This window comes from Vigna angularis, chromosome 1, assembly GCF_016808095.1.
Source record: "Vigna angularis cultivar LongXiaoDou No.4 chromosome 1, ASM1680809v1, whole genome shotgun sequence".
In the NCBI taxonomy this organism is placed as follows: domain Eukaryota; kingdom Viridiplantae; phylum Streptophyta; class Magnoliopsida; order Fabales; family Fabaceae; genus Vigna; species Vigna angularis.
In genome coordinates, this window is record NC_068970.1 from 60,135,894 (window position 1) to 60,157,108 (window position 21,215).

Below are 21,215 nucleotides of genomic sequence, written 5' to 3' on the forward strand. Positions count from 1 at the left end.
TAAAAGTTCATTTTCTAATTAGTAAACTATTTTTAAAATTGAAATGTAAAGTGACGTATTTAGTGTAAAAAACATTATGTTCAATGTTTTCTTGTTTACTTGCATCCCTCTGTATGTCTTCAAACCATCTGTTTTGATATATTAAAAAAAAGTTTAATGTATTTTAAAACATTAAATTAATATACATCTTTATTTTAAAGTTAGAGACAACATCATAAACACAGAAAAAAATAACAGAAACGTGACAAAAATTCCAAGTTTCTGCATGTGTATTTAGAAAAATGATGAAAAAGAATTAATAAATGTATAATAATGGTTTCATAAAAGAAGCTTTAGCATGAGTGGAAAGTGTAAATAAAAGACGAGGTGGGAATGGAAATAAAAAAAAATGTGGGTAGTGAAGAAAAATGGAAAGAAGTTGAGAGAGAGAAAAAGTGATGCTACCTACCCAGTTGAGCACAAACTTAATTGTAACTGCTCCTCCTTTCTCACCAACTCATCAATGTCTTCTTTTTGAGAAAATGAAGATCCCCAACTGAGTCACTCCATTGCACCTCTTCTTCTATCTTCTCTCTTTCTCTCTTCAAATCTCAAACATCAAATGGGTAGAACACCCTGCACTGAAAAACAGCACCTTTTTAAAGGAGCATGGTCTAAGGAGGAAGATGAACTCCTCATTAATTATGTCAACCGTCATGGAGTAGGCAACTGGAGTTCTCTTCCTAAGGCAGCAGGTATAATTTCTTACAACAATTAAAGATATAGATTTTCTTGTTGATCTTCTTTGATCAGAATTTGAAGTAAAAGCTAACACATATCAGTTTGTATATCATTGAAATGAAACTGTAACAAAAGAAAATTGCAAGAAACAGTAAAGAAAACGTATACAGAATTTGATATAGATCGAATGTGTATTCTACAATAGAATTTCAAAAATATTTAATAGAGGGTATCTGAAAATCTGAGTATTGTCTTGAATTCTCATTCTGAAAAACTCACTCAGAAGTTTCAGTGTTCCTCTTTATGCAGAAATGTATGTATGTGGAATTCTAATTAATGGATTGATTATTTGCACAGGTTTGCTTCGGTGTGGTAAAAGTTGCAGACTCAGATGGATGAATTACCTGAGACCCAACCTCAAGAAGGGAAACTTCACTCAAGAAGAGACTGATCTCATCATTCACCAGCATAGCTTACTAGGAAACAAGTATGAACCCAAACCAAGTAATTGTATATATGCATATTCATTGAAGTATCTCATTCACGTCATATAACTGACTGTGCACTGAATAATTGTTTAATTTTAGCAGTTCTACAAGTTATTGCCAAAAATAATTGTTTAAATAATTGCCAAAGCTTTTGGTGTGTGTATGAATTGTGTTCGTTACTCTCTAATTTTAATTGAAGAAACAGTGTCAACCACACAATGAACCATGCGTAGGGTTCTTCTGCTTAAGTTTTGTGATGATGAGATAGATTTGAGATGGGTTGATGATGTTTTGTGCATTTTATTATGGTTTCTCAGGTGGTCACAGATAGCAGCATGTTTACCTGGAAGAACAGATAACGAGATAAAAAACTACTGGAACACCCAAATCAAACGTCAGCTCTATGCCAATGGAATCGACCCTGTGACCCATAAACCATTCAACAAGGAAACCACTGACACAACAGACCCACCTGCTAATTCTCAAGTGTCTGAGGTTGCCACCACAAATGAGATTAACAACAACAACAGTAGTTCCAGCTTCACTACGGATGGCAGCAACCAAATCCGCTATTTTAATGTTTTTCTCAATTCAAAGGTGCAGATCAGAAGTGATGGTTACTCAGCAGGTGATAAAGGTGAATGCTCGAACAACTGTAGTGGTGTTACCATAGAGGAAGCTCATCCTCAAATCAACTTGAACCTTTCCTTATCTCCACCACCAAAGCCCCAAGATTTTTGCGTGAACCCTGAATGGCTGCAATCACAAGGGCAACAAGAAGAGCGAGCTTTGTCTGCAAGGAATATGAATGTTGATGGTGGTAAACGAGGTTTGTGTCTGTGGTGCAGTCTAGGGTTGCAAAGTAACCATGCTTGTAGCCGCAAAGACAAGGGTAACAGTGATGATTGCTGAGGATCATCTCATGGGACAAAAACATGAACGTCTGAGGTTTACAACTGAAGGCCTTTAGCTGTAGAATTCCAGAAACTTTAGAAAATTTCAGATTATTTATGTTTCACTGAATCAACTTGAAAATCTTCATTTTACATGTCGACTGAGAATGTCAATGTGACAGGCCAGCCAACATAAACAGTAGGATCTTGGTGTAAAATTTTGGATTTGGTACTGCTTTATGAATGTTAATTATGAACAAGGGTTTCTGCTTTTCCTGAGACATTGATTTATTTAGTTGTTGATGGTAAAGATAGAACACCATTGCGGAGTCTTCATCGTTTATGTTTTAATCAACTCTAATGTTTTTAAATGGTACATTTTTAAACATGTTATTTTTATTTGACATATGTTCAAAAGAGAAAGTGTTGCTAGCAAAGATCTACATATGTTATTTTTAAATTTCTCGTAGATTTTTTTTTTTTGAGTTCTTGATTTATTTTTTCTTCTTCTGTACGAATTCCTTTTTTATGAAAAAAAAATTATATAAAAGGGAGCAATTAGGTTGTCCAACATATATACAAATTTGGTATGAATTCTTTTGTATGAATGTTTAATTTTCTTATAATAAAGGTAAAATAAATTTTAACTCGAACATTTTGAATGTTTAATATTTGATCCTCGTAGACTTGAGAATGAATAGGAACTTAGGTTTACAATTTGAACATTTCAAATTATGCTAAGTAGCCATTTTCTTGTCAGCAAAAGAAATGCATAAATACTACAAGTATAAGATGTCAAATTCTATCTTTCATATTGCATAAAACTTGTTAATCATTTGTACATTTATACTATTTTGACATGCAAAGATTGTCACTTCACTCAAAAAATAGAAAAATGAAGTGATTAAATATTTTTTTTAAAATTTAAATAAAATTATAATTTATTTCTGTTCTAAATTTTAATATCTCAAACTTTGAAATGAATAAATATATTTTCTTAACCTAACTATAATTATGTTAATATGTCAAACAATATATTTCAAATTAGTTTTGAAAAATTTACAACTCAAATATTAGTTTGTAATATCATTAACTTAAAAAGATTATATTCATTCATTTTTTAAATTTTGCAAATAAAATATATCAAAATTTTAAAAAAATAATAAATTTTAATTTTATATCCAAATTTTGAACTATAAAAATATTTAACCCAAAATAAAATATTTTCCTTAAAGCTTTAATAATGACTTTTATCACATATTCACATTAACATATATGTAATAAGAGAAACCATGTCACGTAGTTTAGCTTAGTTAAAAATGTTTTATTTTTCAATTTATTTTATATATTTATTAGAATATAATAAAAGTAAATTAATTCCATTCTTTTTTTATAAAAATAGAATCAAAATTTTTAAAATATTATTATAAAAATAATAATTAAAAATTAAAATATCAATATATATAATTTGATTAATAAATAAATCCAACATCTACATTAGTTAAACATTATTAAATAACATTCTAATATTAAAAATATCAAATTATGAATCAATATAATTAAAAATAAAAATAATTATAATAAAAATAATAAAGTGTTATATTGGTGAGCCACATGTTAACCCTCTTTCAATTCCATTCGAATCCATTTAACTCTTAAATTAAATGATCTAATTAAATTCAACTCTACGAAAAAAATTAAATTTTTTCAACACCATTCAAATCAAACTTACTGTAATAAGTTAGATATGGTTTCAAACATTCTTTCAGTACACTGCGAAGATATATAAATTATTTTAGTGGAATGGTTACACGTTATCTATTAAACAAAGAAATTGCATAAATGACTGAGAAAAAACTTTAATTCTAATTTTAAAACAACATGAAACTACATTAATGTTGTCTTTTTAAAGAAAAGTTATACAGGTGTATATTTATCATTTACACCTAGGATATAGTGATAAAGATGGTCTTGCAATTATAAACGAAGGAGAATGCATGTGAGTCACGTTATATATCACAGAACAGAACTGAACTGGCTTGTGTTGTGCTGTGAGCGTTATGTGTGATAGCTGAAGACAGAGAAGAAGAGTGTGGTGGGGTCAGACCAGACCTGACATGGTCGCATGATGAGTGGAAAGAGAAAGATACAGACAAAGAATATATAATTGCGACTTTGTTTCATCGTAAATCACAACTATTTATTTATTTCATTGCAGTTTCATGCAAAACTTCTTAGAACGTTGAAGCAAACACATTTTAAGGAAGGACTGATTCAAAAACCTCATGCACACTAACTACTGTGGTCATTCTGAAAATATCATATTAACTGGCGGCCCTTCTTGTTATTATAACTTTATGTGATGTGATGTGATGTTATGTGTTAGATGTTGCAATTTCCAAGATGAGAATCCAAACAAAAGCATTAGTAAGTTAGAATACATATATTTATAACCATGTCGTCATGAGCATTAAATACTATTTATGGTTTTATTAAAATGAATTTAAGGAGCATATGCTTGCATTGAAACCAAAGCAAAATAGGAATTAAATGAATATTTTTTCTAACTTTTTATATGTAAAAGGATTTGAAATTACATTCTTCTATACCACGTCAAGTATTTTCTACCAACACAGTAATAGATACAATAGATAAAAATCATAAATGGTTATCCAATTATATATAATTAATTCATTAGATTTATAAAATGCCTTGAAATATCACATTAGCCCTTTAATTCTAATAATTTTTATATTATTTCTATAATATTTTTTTCTTAATCACAATATCTAACAAAAAATCTATACCCACATGAGTGAACAGTGAGTGTATATCTTTTTTTTCTAATGGATCAAATATTAATATTGAATTCTACAACCATCTTATCTTTTTTTTACAACCATTTTAATACAATAAAATTGTTAAAATAAAATATTTTCCTATAAATATTTAGACAGGTATATCATATATTAATACGGTCATACAAAATATAGATTATAATAATATTACAAATATACATTATCAAGCTATTATAATATAATTTTATTTTAAAATTATCTCAGTCAATCGTTCAAACTGTTAGCTTCTCAATCACAAGAGATTTTCATCTACTCACATCAATACTGTGATTATTGCAAAAGAAGAAAACAAGATAAAATAACACAAAAGAAATATAAGCTAATATACAAAAGAGTTCTCTTACAATGAAAATAAAATTAATCTCACATACTTAGTCAATCATACAAATCATTGGTAAGACAAGCACACCACATACAATGACTTAAACAAGAGTTATTGATGTGAAATCTCGGAAATCTTGCACTTGTGGTGGCCTTCATTGTTAATGGGTTTCATCCTACCACACACAAGGTTAATCCATTAACATCTTTGACCAAGGTAAAGCCTCTAAACTATGACCTTCTGCACCTCTCACCACATACCACATTATACTCTACCTGAGTTTGAATGGTTATAAGAGTGATAGAATAACCTTCAACATTTGAACTCCCACATCAATGTGTATACTAATAAAACCAAATTATAATCATCCTTAGATTAAGACCAACCATCCTCATACAGATCAGATATACATATAATTTCCTTAACAATTATAACATCACATTAAATATACAAAACATTGAACATGGAAGACTGAACAACCATGCTAATCCCGCTCAGCAAGATTATCCAGTTGCTCAACGAGTAATGCTTGAAAGTTCACTCATCCAATGACTAGACGTCTCGTCCAACGACATAATCACTATAACTCAAAGATTAAATCACTCATAATTTGTCCAACGAAGAGTTGTTGCACTCAGCAACAACCAAGCTAGTAAACTCTCTAACTTTGAATTCGTTCAACGAAAATATTCTCGTCCAATGACTACAAAGTCAGTGGCTCCCTGACCTTAGCCTCGCCACCAAGTCTGCATAATTCTACATAACATAATTCTACATATTTATGTTATTCCAACAATGTCATTTCAGCCAATACCACATATAGAGTTTAAACACAACAAATACAAATTACACCATATTCATAGTCTTAAAATATCATAATTGCAATACCATACAGACAATATTCCAAAATTTCATCATACAACCCAAATCATACAAATGTAAAGATTTATCCATCAATTCAACATGTAAAAATCATCACACAACTCAATCATTCATACAAATCACACTACAAACATGAAACCAATAACTTGAACATGACAAAAACATAAATAGTTAAAATTAGTGTCTCTTGCCTGTGACCCCTCTCAAACAACTTTAAAAACACCAATATGTCTCTAACTCCACAAGATGTTTTATCTACATGTAGAAACATCACAAGAACAATCAAGACATATCATTATGATCATTGATAAGTGTGGACTCATAGAAGACAAATAAAATACTTGCAAGCGGAAGAAAACTCATATACAAGATAAAAGATTTAAGCTTAGAGAAAAGGGTAAAATACCAACTTACTCTATTAGAAATTATAATTGGTCACTCTTAAAGAACTCGACCTCTAATCACATAAGCGGTCTCTTAGATGAACAGAGAGGAAAAACTCTAAAAGAAAAGTTAAATAACTCTAAAAACGTGATTTATAGAGATATAATATATTTTAAAATAATAAAACTCGTTTGTAATAAAAATTATTTATACTAAATCTTTTTAATATTAAAATAATTGAGTCTTATTATTTTTAAATCACTCTTTACTATTTTCTAAGCTTTTACACTTTTTCTCGTGGATATTTTTATAAGATTTTTTAATATTTTATTTTGATGGTATATCTCATTCTAATACACTCATTAACTTTTAGTAGATTTTGAAAGAGATTTTATTAATTTGACTTTTTTTAAAATACTAATTCAATTTTAGTTACTAATATATTAAACTATATAAAAAATATTAGCAATTGATTTTTAATTCATAATGTTCATAAAAATAAAAGTATTTATCCATACCAACTTAAAACATAATGACTGGAAACTATTCTTATTGGTAAGAAAATTATATTACACTTGAAGTTAATGTAATTATATGTGACTTCATGTTTTTTATGTTGATCTTCATTCATACTGGATTGTGTGGAGTTTGCTTCTTCTGAAGTGATATTTTCTAACTCAATTTCAGAATAACATTGTGGAAATTATGTTTCAATATCATCGTATCTATAGACTATTAAAACTATTGAGATAACTATGAAAATAAGTTAAATATATATTTTATTTTAAAGTTTTATAAAAAATTGTGTTTCTTAAATGAAATTACAAAGTATATATATTGTCCCTGCATGAGTTAACTAACGTATTCTTCCAACAAACTATATATGTAAAAGTTATATTATAATTTACTTTTGTTTATCGTATAGAAAAAGCACTTTATATACCATTTATCCGAGAAAAAAAATATTTTACATGATTTTTTTATAAAATACACAACAAATTACTTTATAATTTAGTTTGAAACATAATTTTTTTATAGTAATTTAAAAATGAACAACAAAGAAAATGTGCTGCAATAAAACAATAAATTAAAAATTGAGAATTTTTTTATATAAAAGATTGAATATTTTACTCCATTTTAATTAATGACATTGGTGGTTGGAAGGGAGAAAAATAGAAGATTAAAAGAAAATAAAAATATCAGGGAATTCTTCTAAATGACCTTTTGCAAGAACTCAACATCTTGTATTAAAGATATTAAAAAAATTAAGTAGCTAATTGATGTCATTAACACGAATGAAACTATCTATTAGTTTTTTTCCATTATTCTTTGTTGAGAAAATTTGAAATTTGTTTCTTTATAATTAAAATTACTTTATGCCTAATTTAATTTGTGAAAAAAAAAATCTTATATTTTTTAATTTATATATAAAATAATTTTAATTTATAAAAAGAATTTATATATAAATAAAAATTATTAAAATATCTCTGTATTTAAAATATATCTTTATATATATATATATATATATATATATATATATATTACAAGGTAAATTTCTCCATCTAGACTACTTAACTTACCATGTATCTGTAAATAAAGACAAAAATCGTATAATAAAACCTATAAATAATTCAGATTTAATCAGATATAGCATTGACCATTTTTCATCATCCTTCAAAATTTTCCCAGTCAATTTTCTGTTCTATAGAAGCATATAATTTATTTAAATTTTTTTAAAGCAATGATGGCTGTCATGAAAATAAAATTTATGAATATAGGCATTACAAAAAAAAAAAAAAAAACCTTTTATGATCTACAGTTTCTGCAATATAAAACCAACTTTTACTTGCTAGATAATCACCACTTTTTAAATTTTGAACTGCTTTGAATCCAGGAATTAGCGTCATTGCTCCAACAAGAGGAAAAGTCTAACTGACACAACACAAAGTATTGTTGAAAAGGGAAGAATAAGAAAACGGTTCGAACTTGAAAGAAAAATGCTGACATTATAGTCACACGTTTGAGCCTCTGGTTGGACGGCACACATGATTTCTCTTACGAGCATGCTCTTCACTACGGTGCTGTGTTCGACATGCATATCCATACCAGCAATCTTGTCTTGCTGATGCATCTGGTGGAAGAAGCTTTCGTAATATACACAAAAACAGTAAAACTTGGTCAACTTTGCTGCACACCATTTTCATAGTATATAGAACAACAAAACATCAAAAAAAAAAACTTGGGAGTTATTTTCTGTTTGTTCAGATTTTAATTGATGGAATTGGTTTCTCACATATCCTAAATACAGTGTTCTGAACTCAGAAGAGAAATGCTAACAACACACTGAATGAGACACTCTTCAAATTCCAATGCTTTCTATTAGTGGTTGAAATTATGGTGTAACTCACTAAACAAAGGTATGACCAAGCTACTACATATAAAATAAGATCACCACGAATTTCAAATAATAGCTAGTAACTTTAGAAAGTGAGACGTTAGCATCCCTTTTGAATGGTATAGCATTAGAATTTTCATTAGCACAACATACATTATCCAAGGGGAAAATTTTATTTATTCATTAGGCCAGCCATTTTTTTTTTCACCAAATATTAGTAACAAGTGAAAATTTATTACTAAAGAGTACACATCATGATTACAGGAAAACAAACCAAAAAATAGTTTTTAGTAGAGCTAGAATCTGTTGATTAGCAGAATGCTTTGGGTTTAAGGTACTTACAGATTTGGGTATACAGACGCGAAACCAGTAAAGGAGAAATGACACCAACTTATGATGACAGTCACTGCATGATTACATTAAAGCATTATGAATATGAAAATAATGTGATGACATTCTGACTTAATTCCACACTTTATTATAGTCAGTTTTTATATCACACTAGCTCAAGGTGTTAATAACTTCAAAATATATGCATAGAAATTTAGTCAACAGTATAGCCAAAGAAGAACAGTGTAATCTGTAAAGCTCAGTTCATATGAACTCTTGTGTTTTCTGGATATAGAAGACTTTTTGAACACTGTCATCATCAAAGGTTTACCTTCTTTTATAGGCCAAAGATTATCTTTTAAAATAGAATCTTGGAACCGACTAAAGAAGTTGATTGGTCATTCTAATTAGAAAGTTGATATTGGGAGTGGGTTGTAGAGTGCAAAAACAAAAATATGATAAAACTGAACAAGTAAATGCAAGAGATCAACAGAATTAATAACCAAACGTATAGTAAATTCCAAATAAGAAGTAAAATGTAATGCTTTAAGGTAACGTATACTGAGAACTAGCATGTAAAAAACAACACAAACTTGGCATGTTTGGGATACTGACAAATTGGTCCGGTAGGTATCACACTATATAGATTTATTCAAAACTTTTGAATAGTAAACAATCTGAGGCTGAATGTGTGACTATATTTAGATTATTCCACTTTCAGGACAAAGCTTACCGGCATACAAAAGTTCGAGCAGTAATCGTCTCAGCATGATTTAGCATCATTCGCGATCTATCTGCCAAGAGAAAAAGAAGGCAAGGTGCAAGTCAAAATGTGTTGACATTTTCACTGTGCATCACATCAATTTACAACAACATCTAAATTTTATAAGAATATTTTGAAAATTTTCCCATTAAATTAAAACTTGCATGTGTATACAAGTTAGTGTAAAACAGAAACCTTAGGGCCTGTTTTTCTTTTCATTTTCAGTAGTGTGGTCTGTGGTTACTGATTAGTTAGTTGCTAACTCAGCACCGTGAGTCATATTGTACAACTATTATACAGCTGGTTCCTTTGTACAGCCAAATTAGTGAAAGTTCATGAGGTTGTAATAGATCCAAGCCATGGCTTCTCCCTTCCAATTTCCACCAAGAAAATCATAATCCAACGCCTTGTCTCATAAAATCTCAAGCAAGCTTGATTAAAAAAAATTGTCGTGAAAACTTGTTGAACGGATTTGTGATCTATGGTCACAAATTTGTTTCACAGTTGACACCATAATTCCTTCTCAGTAGTTTACCGAGCGAGATCATGATGCTGATACAGTTAATCACATCATATTTGGATTGGAAAAATGCTTCGGAAACAAGGCAACAAGAGAATTTAAAGAGGAATGCTTCTTATTAACTATTTCATGGATGATAAATTTATCACTTAACCGATTTCTCTGTTGTCCAGCTTTTGTATCCACTCTGATATCACATCCGTCAATGTCCTTCCCATTTGTCTAATGCAACTATCAGTTATCTAAAACACCACAAACAAAAATATCATCATAATCGATATAAGTTAAAACAGACCAAAAGCAATAAAAAATAAAGGGATTGAAAAGCACATACCTTCTGTTCATGAAGATTCTTTTCATGTGTTAACAATGGAATGCTCGAAATAGGGTGTTCTGAGATCTGAAAAAAAGGGACAAAGATCGTGGCTAAAGTGACCTTTATACCATATCCACTACCTTTAATTCACAAGGCCAAAAAAACCAAGAAAGAAAACATTGTTCTGCACTGTTAACTGGATGATGGAAATTGATAAAAACATCCAGCATGTAATGCCACAACAATAATTACACAAAAACAAAAGATCTTTCTAGAACGAAACTGTTAGGCAGGGAAGTAATGAGAGGGTTTGGAAAGTGTATTATAGGAAGAAATTTAAAAATATAGTTAAATTGTTAGTTGATACAGGGGCAGACTTTCTGAGAAAGTCTGTATATTCTAATCTTGTGAGATGTTCAGACAAGAAAAGTTTTAATTGTTGTGACAGGGAATGCCTTGTGTGAAAGGAAGAGATTTCCTTTGTAAGCTGATGTTTGTGTTCAGGGTTGACAATTGCAGAAATAATACAGAAAAATGGTCTTGGTTTTTTTCTCTATCTTGTTCTTTAATCATTGAGGCAAGTAATAAAAACACTCGTCATAATTAACAACTATGATGAACAATAACCCATACAGGCCTAAATGTATCCTGGGAGCAAACAGGGTAAGAGCCATTCCCGGTTACTCCTAGAGCATGCCAGTAAGCTCCACAGAATGGTCTATCACATCCTGAACCTGTGGAAAGGAAAACATGAATTACCTGACATTATCAATGAATGTGAATATTAAACCCCACTATTACAAGCTAGCACAAAAATACTTTTAACCCAAATCAAAAAGCTACTCATAAAAACAAAATCATAAATTTGACAATGCCATTTACTAAATTAAACACGATAACTTACAATACTGAGGAATGCCAAAACCAGTACGGGAAGGCATCATTCCTCCACATGCTTGACATTGGAGATGAACAGTGTCATGTTTGCAACCAAATCCACCAACTTCAGTATCTAAAAATAATAAGTAAAGAACTCAATGTGTATGATGAGAACAAGAAATAAAGAAAAGTCAATTTTGTTATCTCTTTTGGTTTTATGACGTGATTTTGTCATGAAATTCAGACTATAATTACAGTAGCTGATGCGGACATAAGTACCCAAACAAAAAAAACTTCATATCTATTTCAAGTATACGGACAAGGCACAACCATATCTAATTAAACATATCAGCTCAATAATCCTTTCAAAGAAACAATATTAATATCTTTCATGCAGGTCAGCTCAGGCTACAAACACTAATATTCATATGAACAGCACAACTTAAAGTTGAACACCGTGAATAATAAGCACAGCAAACAAAGGAGACTCTAGGGGGAAACGTTTTGCTACATAGATTGCATTGTACAAGAGACGTTATTCCAGATCCAATGCTGTATTGTTATTACCACACTGTGGGCACTGATGATATGTGCCATCACTTTGATCATCCAGTGGTGTGTAAGCCCTCTTTCGATTCTTCTTTCCAGATCCAATGACCTAATAGTTAAAACAAACAACAAAAAAGTAAAGAATATAAGCCCACAATATCTAAAACCAGATCCATGATGCAAAATCATAAAATCCCAAAAATAAAGGTATTTAAAACTGTTCTGAGGTTTGACAGAAGAGTCTAGCAAATGTACTAAATCACAATCTAACTGGCTTTCAATAAATTTGCAAGACAAAGTACAGGATATTTTGTTACACCTAGATGTTCAAATCCAATAGACACCCAAATATGGTATATAGAATCAATTATATTTTGTAAAATTACCTTGTTAATCACTTGTTTGAAAAGCATATTTTATCAAACCAACTATTAGATTTAAAATTTTAAGAAAATTAGATCAAGTCTGCAAAATTTTATACAATTTAAAAACTAAATGATATTTCATCAAACTGCTGTATTGTACCATAACGGTCCCAAGACCAGGTAAAGCAAGAGGCTTGAGTTAGACCTTCAGCAACCAACATAAAACTCTCAATATACCAAACATGGATTGCTCATCACATACTGTGTGCTAATGCTAGGTTGTTACCTGAAAGTAAGCCATTGCCCAGCTCGAGTACAATGTTAAATGAGCTAAAGTCATTGAACAGATAACTGTATGCATTGTTAAGAAGGTGGTGGATACAATGATTTGAAGGGATTATGAGCCTTCGAGAAACCAAATGGTTAGAAATAAAGTTAACTGGAGGGCCATTTAACTCTCTTGTTTATTTTTGGTCATTAAGTTATTCACATACTTGTTATCATTGAGTCTGATGAACTCTTTTAACAATCAGATGGTTAGACCATAAACAAGAACCACCACATCCACCACACTAACAACGACAGGCATCACACTTCAAATTGATCCTTACATCATAAAATCAATTTAAAAAATACTACATATTCTCATTAACATTTCAATTCCACTACACAACTCTCTGCTTCCTAATCAACCTATCTTACCCTGTTAGACAAACTTTACAACAAATGCTGCAACTACCACATCAATAACTGTCCAACTCCATGAAAGCTACAATAGTAGCTCGTAAACTAATTTATTTCCCTCAAATCTGCCACCACCCTTTGTTGCCCTTCTATGCCCTCTTATGCACCTTCATAAGTTGGGCCATTCATCCAATGAAAAAATCAAAACCCATGTCACCTGTATTAACACACTAAAACTTGAATCAATAAGCACAAAAACCAAAACTTAGACCACGTTGTAGTGCACATTGCTTGCATATCACATACCCTATAGTTTGGCAAAGATTGATGTTCAACTATGTAGTGTAATTAAATCTACTATTCATGTCTCACTTAAGCCTATTTTTCAAACCATGAGACATGTGAATTAGTTTGCAGTGAGGTTTGCGCTGTTTATACAAATGACACATAACACGAATATAGTGTGAACCAAGATCCTTGACAATGCATTTTAATCCTAAAATATAGAAAGTTAGTTTTTAAGCTAAATTACATCACTGTGACTCATCCTGACATTGCATTTGTAGTGAACATGGTAAGTTAATTTTTAAACTCTCCATTTTTGAGATCATTGATGCAATCGTATGCATCCTAAAATATATTAAGAATGCTCCTTCTGGAAAAGACCTAATTTATGAAGATAACAAAAATACTCATATTGCTAGGTATTCTAACATTGACAAGGCAGGGCCACCAACAAATATACACTCCACTTCAAGGTATTGTGTTCTTGTCGGAGGTAATTTAATATCATGGAAAAGTAAGAAAAAAAATGTTGTGGCATGATCACCAAGTAGTATTCCACATTGGCACTAATCCTTTTTTTCATAAGACAAAATATATTAAGGTAAATTATTATTTTATAAGAGAAAAGTTGGGTCCGTAGACATCACCACAAGATTTGTCAACACTAGTGAATAGTTGACCGACATATTCTCCAAGTCTCTAAGAGGACTATGGATTGACCATATTTTGTAGCAAGTTGAATGCATAGAACTTACTCCAACTTGAAGAGTAATGTAATAATTATATAAAAAGGAACAGATTCTATATAATTAGGAATATATATATATATATATATATATATATATATATATATATATATATACATATATATATATATACATATATTACATGAGTTAGGAATGTTTTTATTTATTTCCATATCATATATTTATTATTAGACAATATCAAATCTCCTCTATTTATTTTATTGAATTATGTTTTCTCAATATAAAAAAGAACATGTGTTGGCTTAGAAATAGTTTCAGCTCATTGTCTCGTATTTTCTATAGTTTAACATACAAAATTACCAATATCTAAATCATTTTGATACAAATAATCATTAAGATAACTTCAAATGTGTGTGTATGAATTTTTAGTAAGTTTGGACAAGAACAGCATAATACAGCAAAGGAAAGTAAACTTTGATCGTTCAAAGAATCATCTTACTCACAAGGTTTGATCGTACTAATGCATAAGAATCTAAAAGTGAAACTTCATCATGTGGGCGTCTCAGTGAAGAATCAGCCCTCAGCATATCCTAAAAAAATATGTATATTACAAAAAAGAAAAGCACTAAGTGAGAACAAAAGGTAAAAAGAAAAGAAAATTAATAAATCAAAAGGTACAACAACAAATTGAAAAAGGAACTATCCTATCTACAGCCTAGATGAAAATTATGGCCAAAATATGTCAACCACGCCCTCATGCTATCCCTGGTGACACTAATAACTGAGATCAACATTCCTACGGGTAGATTAGTTCGAATTTTAACAAGAATTAGTTATTAGTTACGAGCATATATAAAATATTCAAAAATGTGTGACCTAGCATATATCTAGCATTGAGAAAAGTCAATAGGTGAAACTTAAGCTTAATAATATAGCAAATCAGAACTGATGAACACATTTACTCAGAACAAGTGCCCCTTCCTAATAGATGGGAAGTTATTGCACATGCAAAGCTTTAGAGTTTCTATTTGCCAAGGCAAAAGAAATAAAACAGATTTATAATAAAGACAAATCAACAGATGGAGCTTTTAGAGATCAAAATATCTCTCATATCAAACCCGGATAACATAATTTAAGAGCTAAGGGGCTATTGAACCCAAAAGATCTGGACTTGTAATTAAATAAAATCGGAAGATCATGGCAGAGAAAGAATTACACATGTTTCATTCTTCCATCTCCCCAGATTTATAATAAAGACAAATCAACAGATGGAGCTTTTAGAGATCAAAATATCTCTCATATGAAACCCGGATAACATAATTTAAGAACTAAGGGTCTACTGAACCCAAAAGATCTGGACTTGTAATTAAATAGAATCGGAAGATCATGGCAGAGAAAGAACTACACATGTTTCATTCTTCCATCTCCCACCACCAACAACAATAAAAAGTTGCCTGGTTAATATTTTGTAAAGCTGTTAACAAATACTAGCAAGAGAGCTTTAGAAAACCATAATTTTGGACATGTCCTTTTCCTAGAAATTGTGCATGAGAATAAGGCTTAAGCTTTGGTTTATGTATCCAACAATCCTCTCATCTATGCCCAACATCATCTTTTCCTCCTCTTTTGTAACTACCATAAGCAGATAAGCACACTCCGATTCAGTAATAAACATATCTGACTCCCTCCTCCCACACCGAATAATTTGGCATTAAACTTACCTCAGCAATTATACGCAAAAAGTGATTTTTTCCAACAAAGTGAACTACTGCTCTGCATTGAGGACAAAGTACAGCTGAATGTCTTTCCTTTGATCTCCTTAACCACTCTGAGAAGCAACCATTGCTGTAGTGCCACATAGCAAATCAAGCAAAAGTCAAAGAACTGAAACAGAACTACAATACTAAGAAAAGGAGGGAGAAATGGTATCCATACCAAAAATTATGAAGGCATGGAGCTACAGTAACAACATCATGCCATATGTTTAAGCAAATGCTACACTTCGCGTGATCAGCATCTACACATATCTGGAAAAGAAACACAACCAGTCATCAATATTACTAAAGATAAAACATATTAAAGAAGACACTAAGGAGGCAGAGCAATATTAGACAATACCAACCTTTAGCTGCCTCTGGGAGCCATCTGGGCTAGACATTATATGAAATTTGTAGCTGACAAATCCTAGTGCCATGAAGAGAGAAATGGAGAATTAAAGCAATTAATAACCATCTTATAATTATTAAAAAACAGTATCAAAAACTTATAAGTAGCAGACAGATTTTGTTCTGTCCAACACTCTAAATTAAAAATCTTTAACAGTTATTCAAAAGACTCAAAAATCATGTTAACCAGCAAGCTTAAATTATAATTTAATTATATGGTAGCATAATACTATTGAGACATGTAATTCCCACTCACGGATCATAATGTTGGTAAAACTGACACAAATTAATGTGCTAGAGTTTTTGGCTACATCACTGTCCAAGTTAATTAATGCACAATCAATCAACCATTTTTCACCCTGAAGCCCTCCATTATCTTGGTAATTTAACATGCTGAATAATAAATATTACCACTTTCGTCAAACCAAGTTTGAATCACATTAAAGAGAACACTATAACCTGCCGCTCACTACAAAGAAAACTTGGATAACAACTTTGCTTGAAACAAATCAATGGATTGACAGTACCACAATGGCAACGCTTTTCTGGAACTATAACAGACAGAGAACACCAATTTTACAATTTGTATAACATAAATGTTGCTAGTAACAGAAATTGTTACGGTGCCATAAATATTAAAAAAATCTGACCTTCCCTATCAGGACCTGGGATAATTTGGCTTCCATCCTTAATGACAATGGTGTCATCACTGTGTATCACAGCCCCATCAACAAGAATTGTATCTTGACTACAGCCCCAAAAACAAAGTAATTAAAATAAAAGGAGTAAAATACTCAAAGGAAAGGAGATAACACCCTTCTTGAAGAGATAAATAAACATTTAATAGTTCAACTCAGGTTGGAGGTTGTAAGAACATTATTATGATTAATTAAAAGTAAATTGCTATTGATTCATGATCATGAAGCTGAAACAAGTTATGGGATTTCAACCCTAGCAAAGCAGAGAACTGATTCTAATAATACAATTGCTCCTCTGATTTTAATGGAATTCAAATGTGAGTTGAAATCGTATATTGTTTAGAAATGGGCAAGCTGAGAAATATATAAATAAGAAAGACCTACAGACCTATTGTCTTAAACTTTGGGTTGACTGTAGTGTCTTGTTCTCTTATGTAGTTGGTTCTTGATCCACATTTGTGAATATCTCCCAAGTGTTTCTCCCCTTGGATTTCTTAACAATAGTATTAGAGTTGATGGTTAGTACTAGTGACCAATTCAAACAAATACAATGGATTCGGTGTTGGATTCAGATGTGCAGATTATCCCTTTTGAATCCATGAGGTATGCCATTGAGGTGAAGAGAAGTGTAAGTAATGGACAATTAAGTGCTTTCACTTGAGGGGGAGTTTACAGTATGGAAGGAACTCACTTGAAGGAGGGTTTGCTAGAGTTCAAGTGTGAGATTCATACATTGTGTAGTAAAGGACAAGTTGAGTGATATATGAGTGAGAAAAGCTCATAAACCGATTGTCTTAAGATTTTCTATTGAAAATGGTGTCATGCTTCTCCCCCTTGGATTACCAACATTCTTCTCAAACTAACAAAGGACTGATATTTATCGTGGATAATAGGGAACATGATTTGCAGAAATACATACAAATTGTTAACTAGTCAAGACTTTACCTCTTGTTCTCCATTGTGGCCGAACATAGGTCAGGATTCCGTACTATTTTGCACCAGCTATGTTTGTCACTAGAATTAGCTGATATCTCTGAAGATATTACTTTTTCATCTGACCTTATCTCCACATCTGAATATCTCTCGTCTGATGGAACTACAAAAAGGAAATAGTTTGATTAAAATAAGAAACGTAAGGAAGTTTAAAACTTCACACTTTACTTGCCTCTTCAATTGTTTATATCTAGGAGTTAATTGGCATCCCCTTAAAAAGTGGGATGAAAAAATGCAGATGTGTTTTTCATACAAATTTCCAAATAAAGTTCATACAGATACATGTGTTTTACGTGGTTTATTTTTTCGGGAACAAAAATTGATAATGTAAAAAACATTCAAATGACATTCTCAGCAACCCCTTGAAATGTATAAATCCATTAGAACAGCGAGCTAACACTAGCATCTCCATTTATTGCCACCCACTTCAAAACAATAGACACACAAGTCCAACTCTTTTTCCTATCCAACCCTACAAATTCTTGTCATTGTGAAGACAGCACCACCTTTTAAATTAGATTAAAATTACCATGCATCCACTTTCTCTATCTCTCATTTCCGCCTCATTTTTCTTCCTATTTTTCTTATTATTTCCGATCACATCATCTATTATTTTTTCTCTTCTTCCTTCTTTTTTTCCTGTGTATCTCTCTCTTCTTTATGCACGATTAACTTCCTTTAAATTATTCAAAGCCCCAAAGTGACATCCACAACTACCAATTGTTACAGTCCATGTCCGTAATCGATAAGATGAACTATGCAGTAACCTACCATGAAATGGAGGCTTCGACATTTCACAAAAATGTGAACTTGGTCATCAAACCAATAAAAGAAATAGTCTTTTCATACTCAGACTTCAGATTCCACTTAAAATTTGAATAAAGACAGTGATATCCCAATTGGGTGGGGAGGGGGAGAAATGGAAAGCATCAAGTTTGAAACTTTGTTTGGTATCCATAAAATGTGAGTGCAACCGTGGATAACAGGAATGAAATTGAAGATTAAAAATTATTATTACCAAGTTTGGCCCAAATTTCATCTAAGTGCTTTGCTGAAGTTGAAGAAGAGCATTCTCCTGTTTCCTCCATTGATCACAGGAAAAGCCTCTTTGGTGGGTGAAGTGGAGTACAAAGGTTCAAGTTCAAACTTGAAAGGTTTGTTGATATTGATTGATAGGTCAAAACCTTGCATGAAGAGATCAACTGCTTAGTATTAAATGTTTTTTTTGTATACCAATAAATTTTTATATTTTATTTTTAGTCTTCAATGAAATGATTTTTTATTTTATATTTTGTTGTGTATTCACATTTTTTTAACTCATGAATTATTCATTTAATAATCATATAGTTAAAAGAAATTGTATCTCTTAAAAATCATTTCATTAAGAAAAAAAAAAAGTAACCTATGTGATACAAATGTCTATAGCATATTCACCTCGGTGATAAGAATTTTATCTCCTTACTTGTTTTTTCTTTATATCTTCCCTTATTTATATGTTAAACTAGATATGTATACCATATTAATTATTTTTTTCTTCGTATAAAGTAATGATAAACAAAATATATATGTTAATTATATTCAATATCGGAATTAGCGTCTAATAACAAACTAAGAGGCTTTTAATACTGTGTCTTTTAATTTCTACTCAACTTAAACTTACCAAACAAATAATAAAGAGTAAGGTTGAGAGAAATTTGCTCAAATAATTTTATCTTGGTTCGCAATCACAAAGAAACAATTTCTAAAAGTTTATAAATCACCTCTCTTGATACCACAAGAGATGAACCTACACCTCCTTTGAGTCTTCACAAAGGATGAACACTTCATCCGAATACTTCACGAAGGATGAACTTCCTCTTCTCAACACCTCCTTAGACACACCAAGGATGAACCGACTATTTCCTCTGTCACCGTAGCGGCACTTCACCAACTCCACAGATACGAGTTTCACAAGCCGAACAAAAACACACAAGTCTCAATGATTTCTGAGTACTATAGCACAAGGGAAGAGTTGTTGTTGATGGAATATGAGAGCCTATTTATAGACTCACGCAAATACTCTTCCGTTCTTCGTTTCCAGTCATTTAACGATTTTAATCGATTAATACAAGTGTTAATCGATTAAAAGGAGTACAACGGCTAGTTTTCAAAAGTCAGAAAATTTCAACAGTCACCTTTAATCGATTATTTTAAGGATTAATCGATTAACTAATCAATTAAAATAGGTATTAATCAATTATTTCCGTGTCAGTTGAGTTTTCAGCACCTGCAACGTTTTAATTGATTAATACTTGATTTAATCGATTAAAACCGTGTGTTTTTTATTCTGAACAGCAAATACAAAGTATGAAAGTGCAAGAATCAAAACCTACTACAAATCTAAGTCCTAAACATTAAACTACAATTATTACAAAAGTTTTTAATAGCAAAACAAGTCTTCAAAGGATCTTCTTGAATCTCGATATATCTTGACTTGATTTGGACATCATCAAAACTTCATCTTCATCATTTTGCTAACATTCTCCCCCTTTTTGATGATGATCAAGAACCATTTTGATTTAAAGCTTTTAGTACTAATATGGATAGAAACACAACTTATGGAAGAAAAGCGCATTAGTGAATAAACACAAATAAGCAAATAAGCTTTAAACATTTTCTCCCCCTTTTTTATCATAATTAAAAAGTTGTGTTTAATGTTCTCCCCCTAAGATAATACTCCCCTTTAATAAAAGATGCATATCAGCTAAATATATTTCAAATTTAAAGATTCATTCAAACATACACAATAGGAGATTTTAAGCATATAATTTTAGGATAAAGAACTTAAAAATCATTGTTTAATCATACATTGAACCATACAAGATAAGAATTTTAAAGCATACAAAAATATGGCTAGTTTTTCAAAATTGCGAAATTGGAACGCATTTAATCGATTAAAGCTAGGTTTAATCAATTAGCTTTAATCGATTATTTTGAAGATTAATCGATTAAAAATGTATTTTTCGTAAAACACTTAAAA

At 30.9% G+C, this 21,215-nt stretch overlaps 2 protein-coding genes across 3 annotated transcripts; one reads left to right on the top strand and one right to left on the bottom strand.

The window, feature by feature from the left end:
* The first annotated feature begins 408 nt into the window (after positions 1-408).
* Positions 409-2,356, top strand: LOC108339283 (myb-related protein 308). Its single transcript, XM_017576424.2, has 3 exons — positions 409-734; positions 1,078-1,207; positions 1,526-2,356. Exons 1-3 carry the CDS (start codon positions 602-604, stop codon positions 2,118-2,120), a joined length of 858 nt encoding a protein of 285 aa, XP_017431913.1. The 5' UTR covers positions 409-601; the 3' UTR covers positions 2,121-2,356.
* Positions 2,357-8,366: 6,010 nt separating this feature from the next.
* Positions 8,367-19,385, bottom strand: LOC108334008 (uncharacterized). 2 transcript variants are annotated; one of them, XM_017569594.2, is made up of 15 exons: positions 19,215-19,385; positions 18,149-18,299; positions 17,156-17,253; positions 16,463-16,524; positions 16,276-16,367; positions 16,062-16,185; positions 14,844-14,930; positions 12,318-12,408; positions 11,776-11,883; positions 11,505-11,605; positions 10,890-10,955; positions 10,710-10,797; positions 10,006-10,066; positions 9,285-9,348; positions 8,367-8,691 (listed from the first exon to the last, which is right to left on the bottom strand). In XM_017569594.2, the coding sequence occupies exons 1-15, from the start codon at positions 19,282-19,284 to the stop codon at positions 8,560-8,562; spliced, it is 1,395 nt and encodes a 464-aa protein (XP_017425083.1). In that variant the 5' UTR covers positions 19,285-19,385; the 3' UTR covers positions 8,367-8,559. The 2 variants fall into 2 exon arrangements, with proteins under 2 accessions (XP_017425083.1, XP_017425074.1); XM_017569585.1 differs by lacking the exon at positions 9,285-9,348.
* Between the last annotated feature and the right edge of the window lie 1,830 nt (positions 19,386-21,215).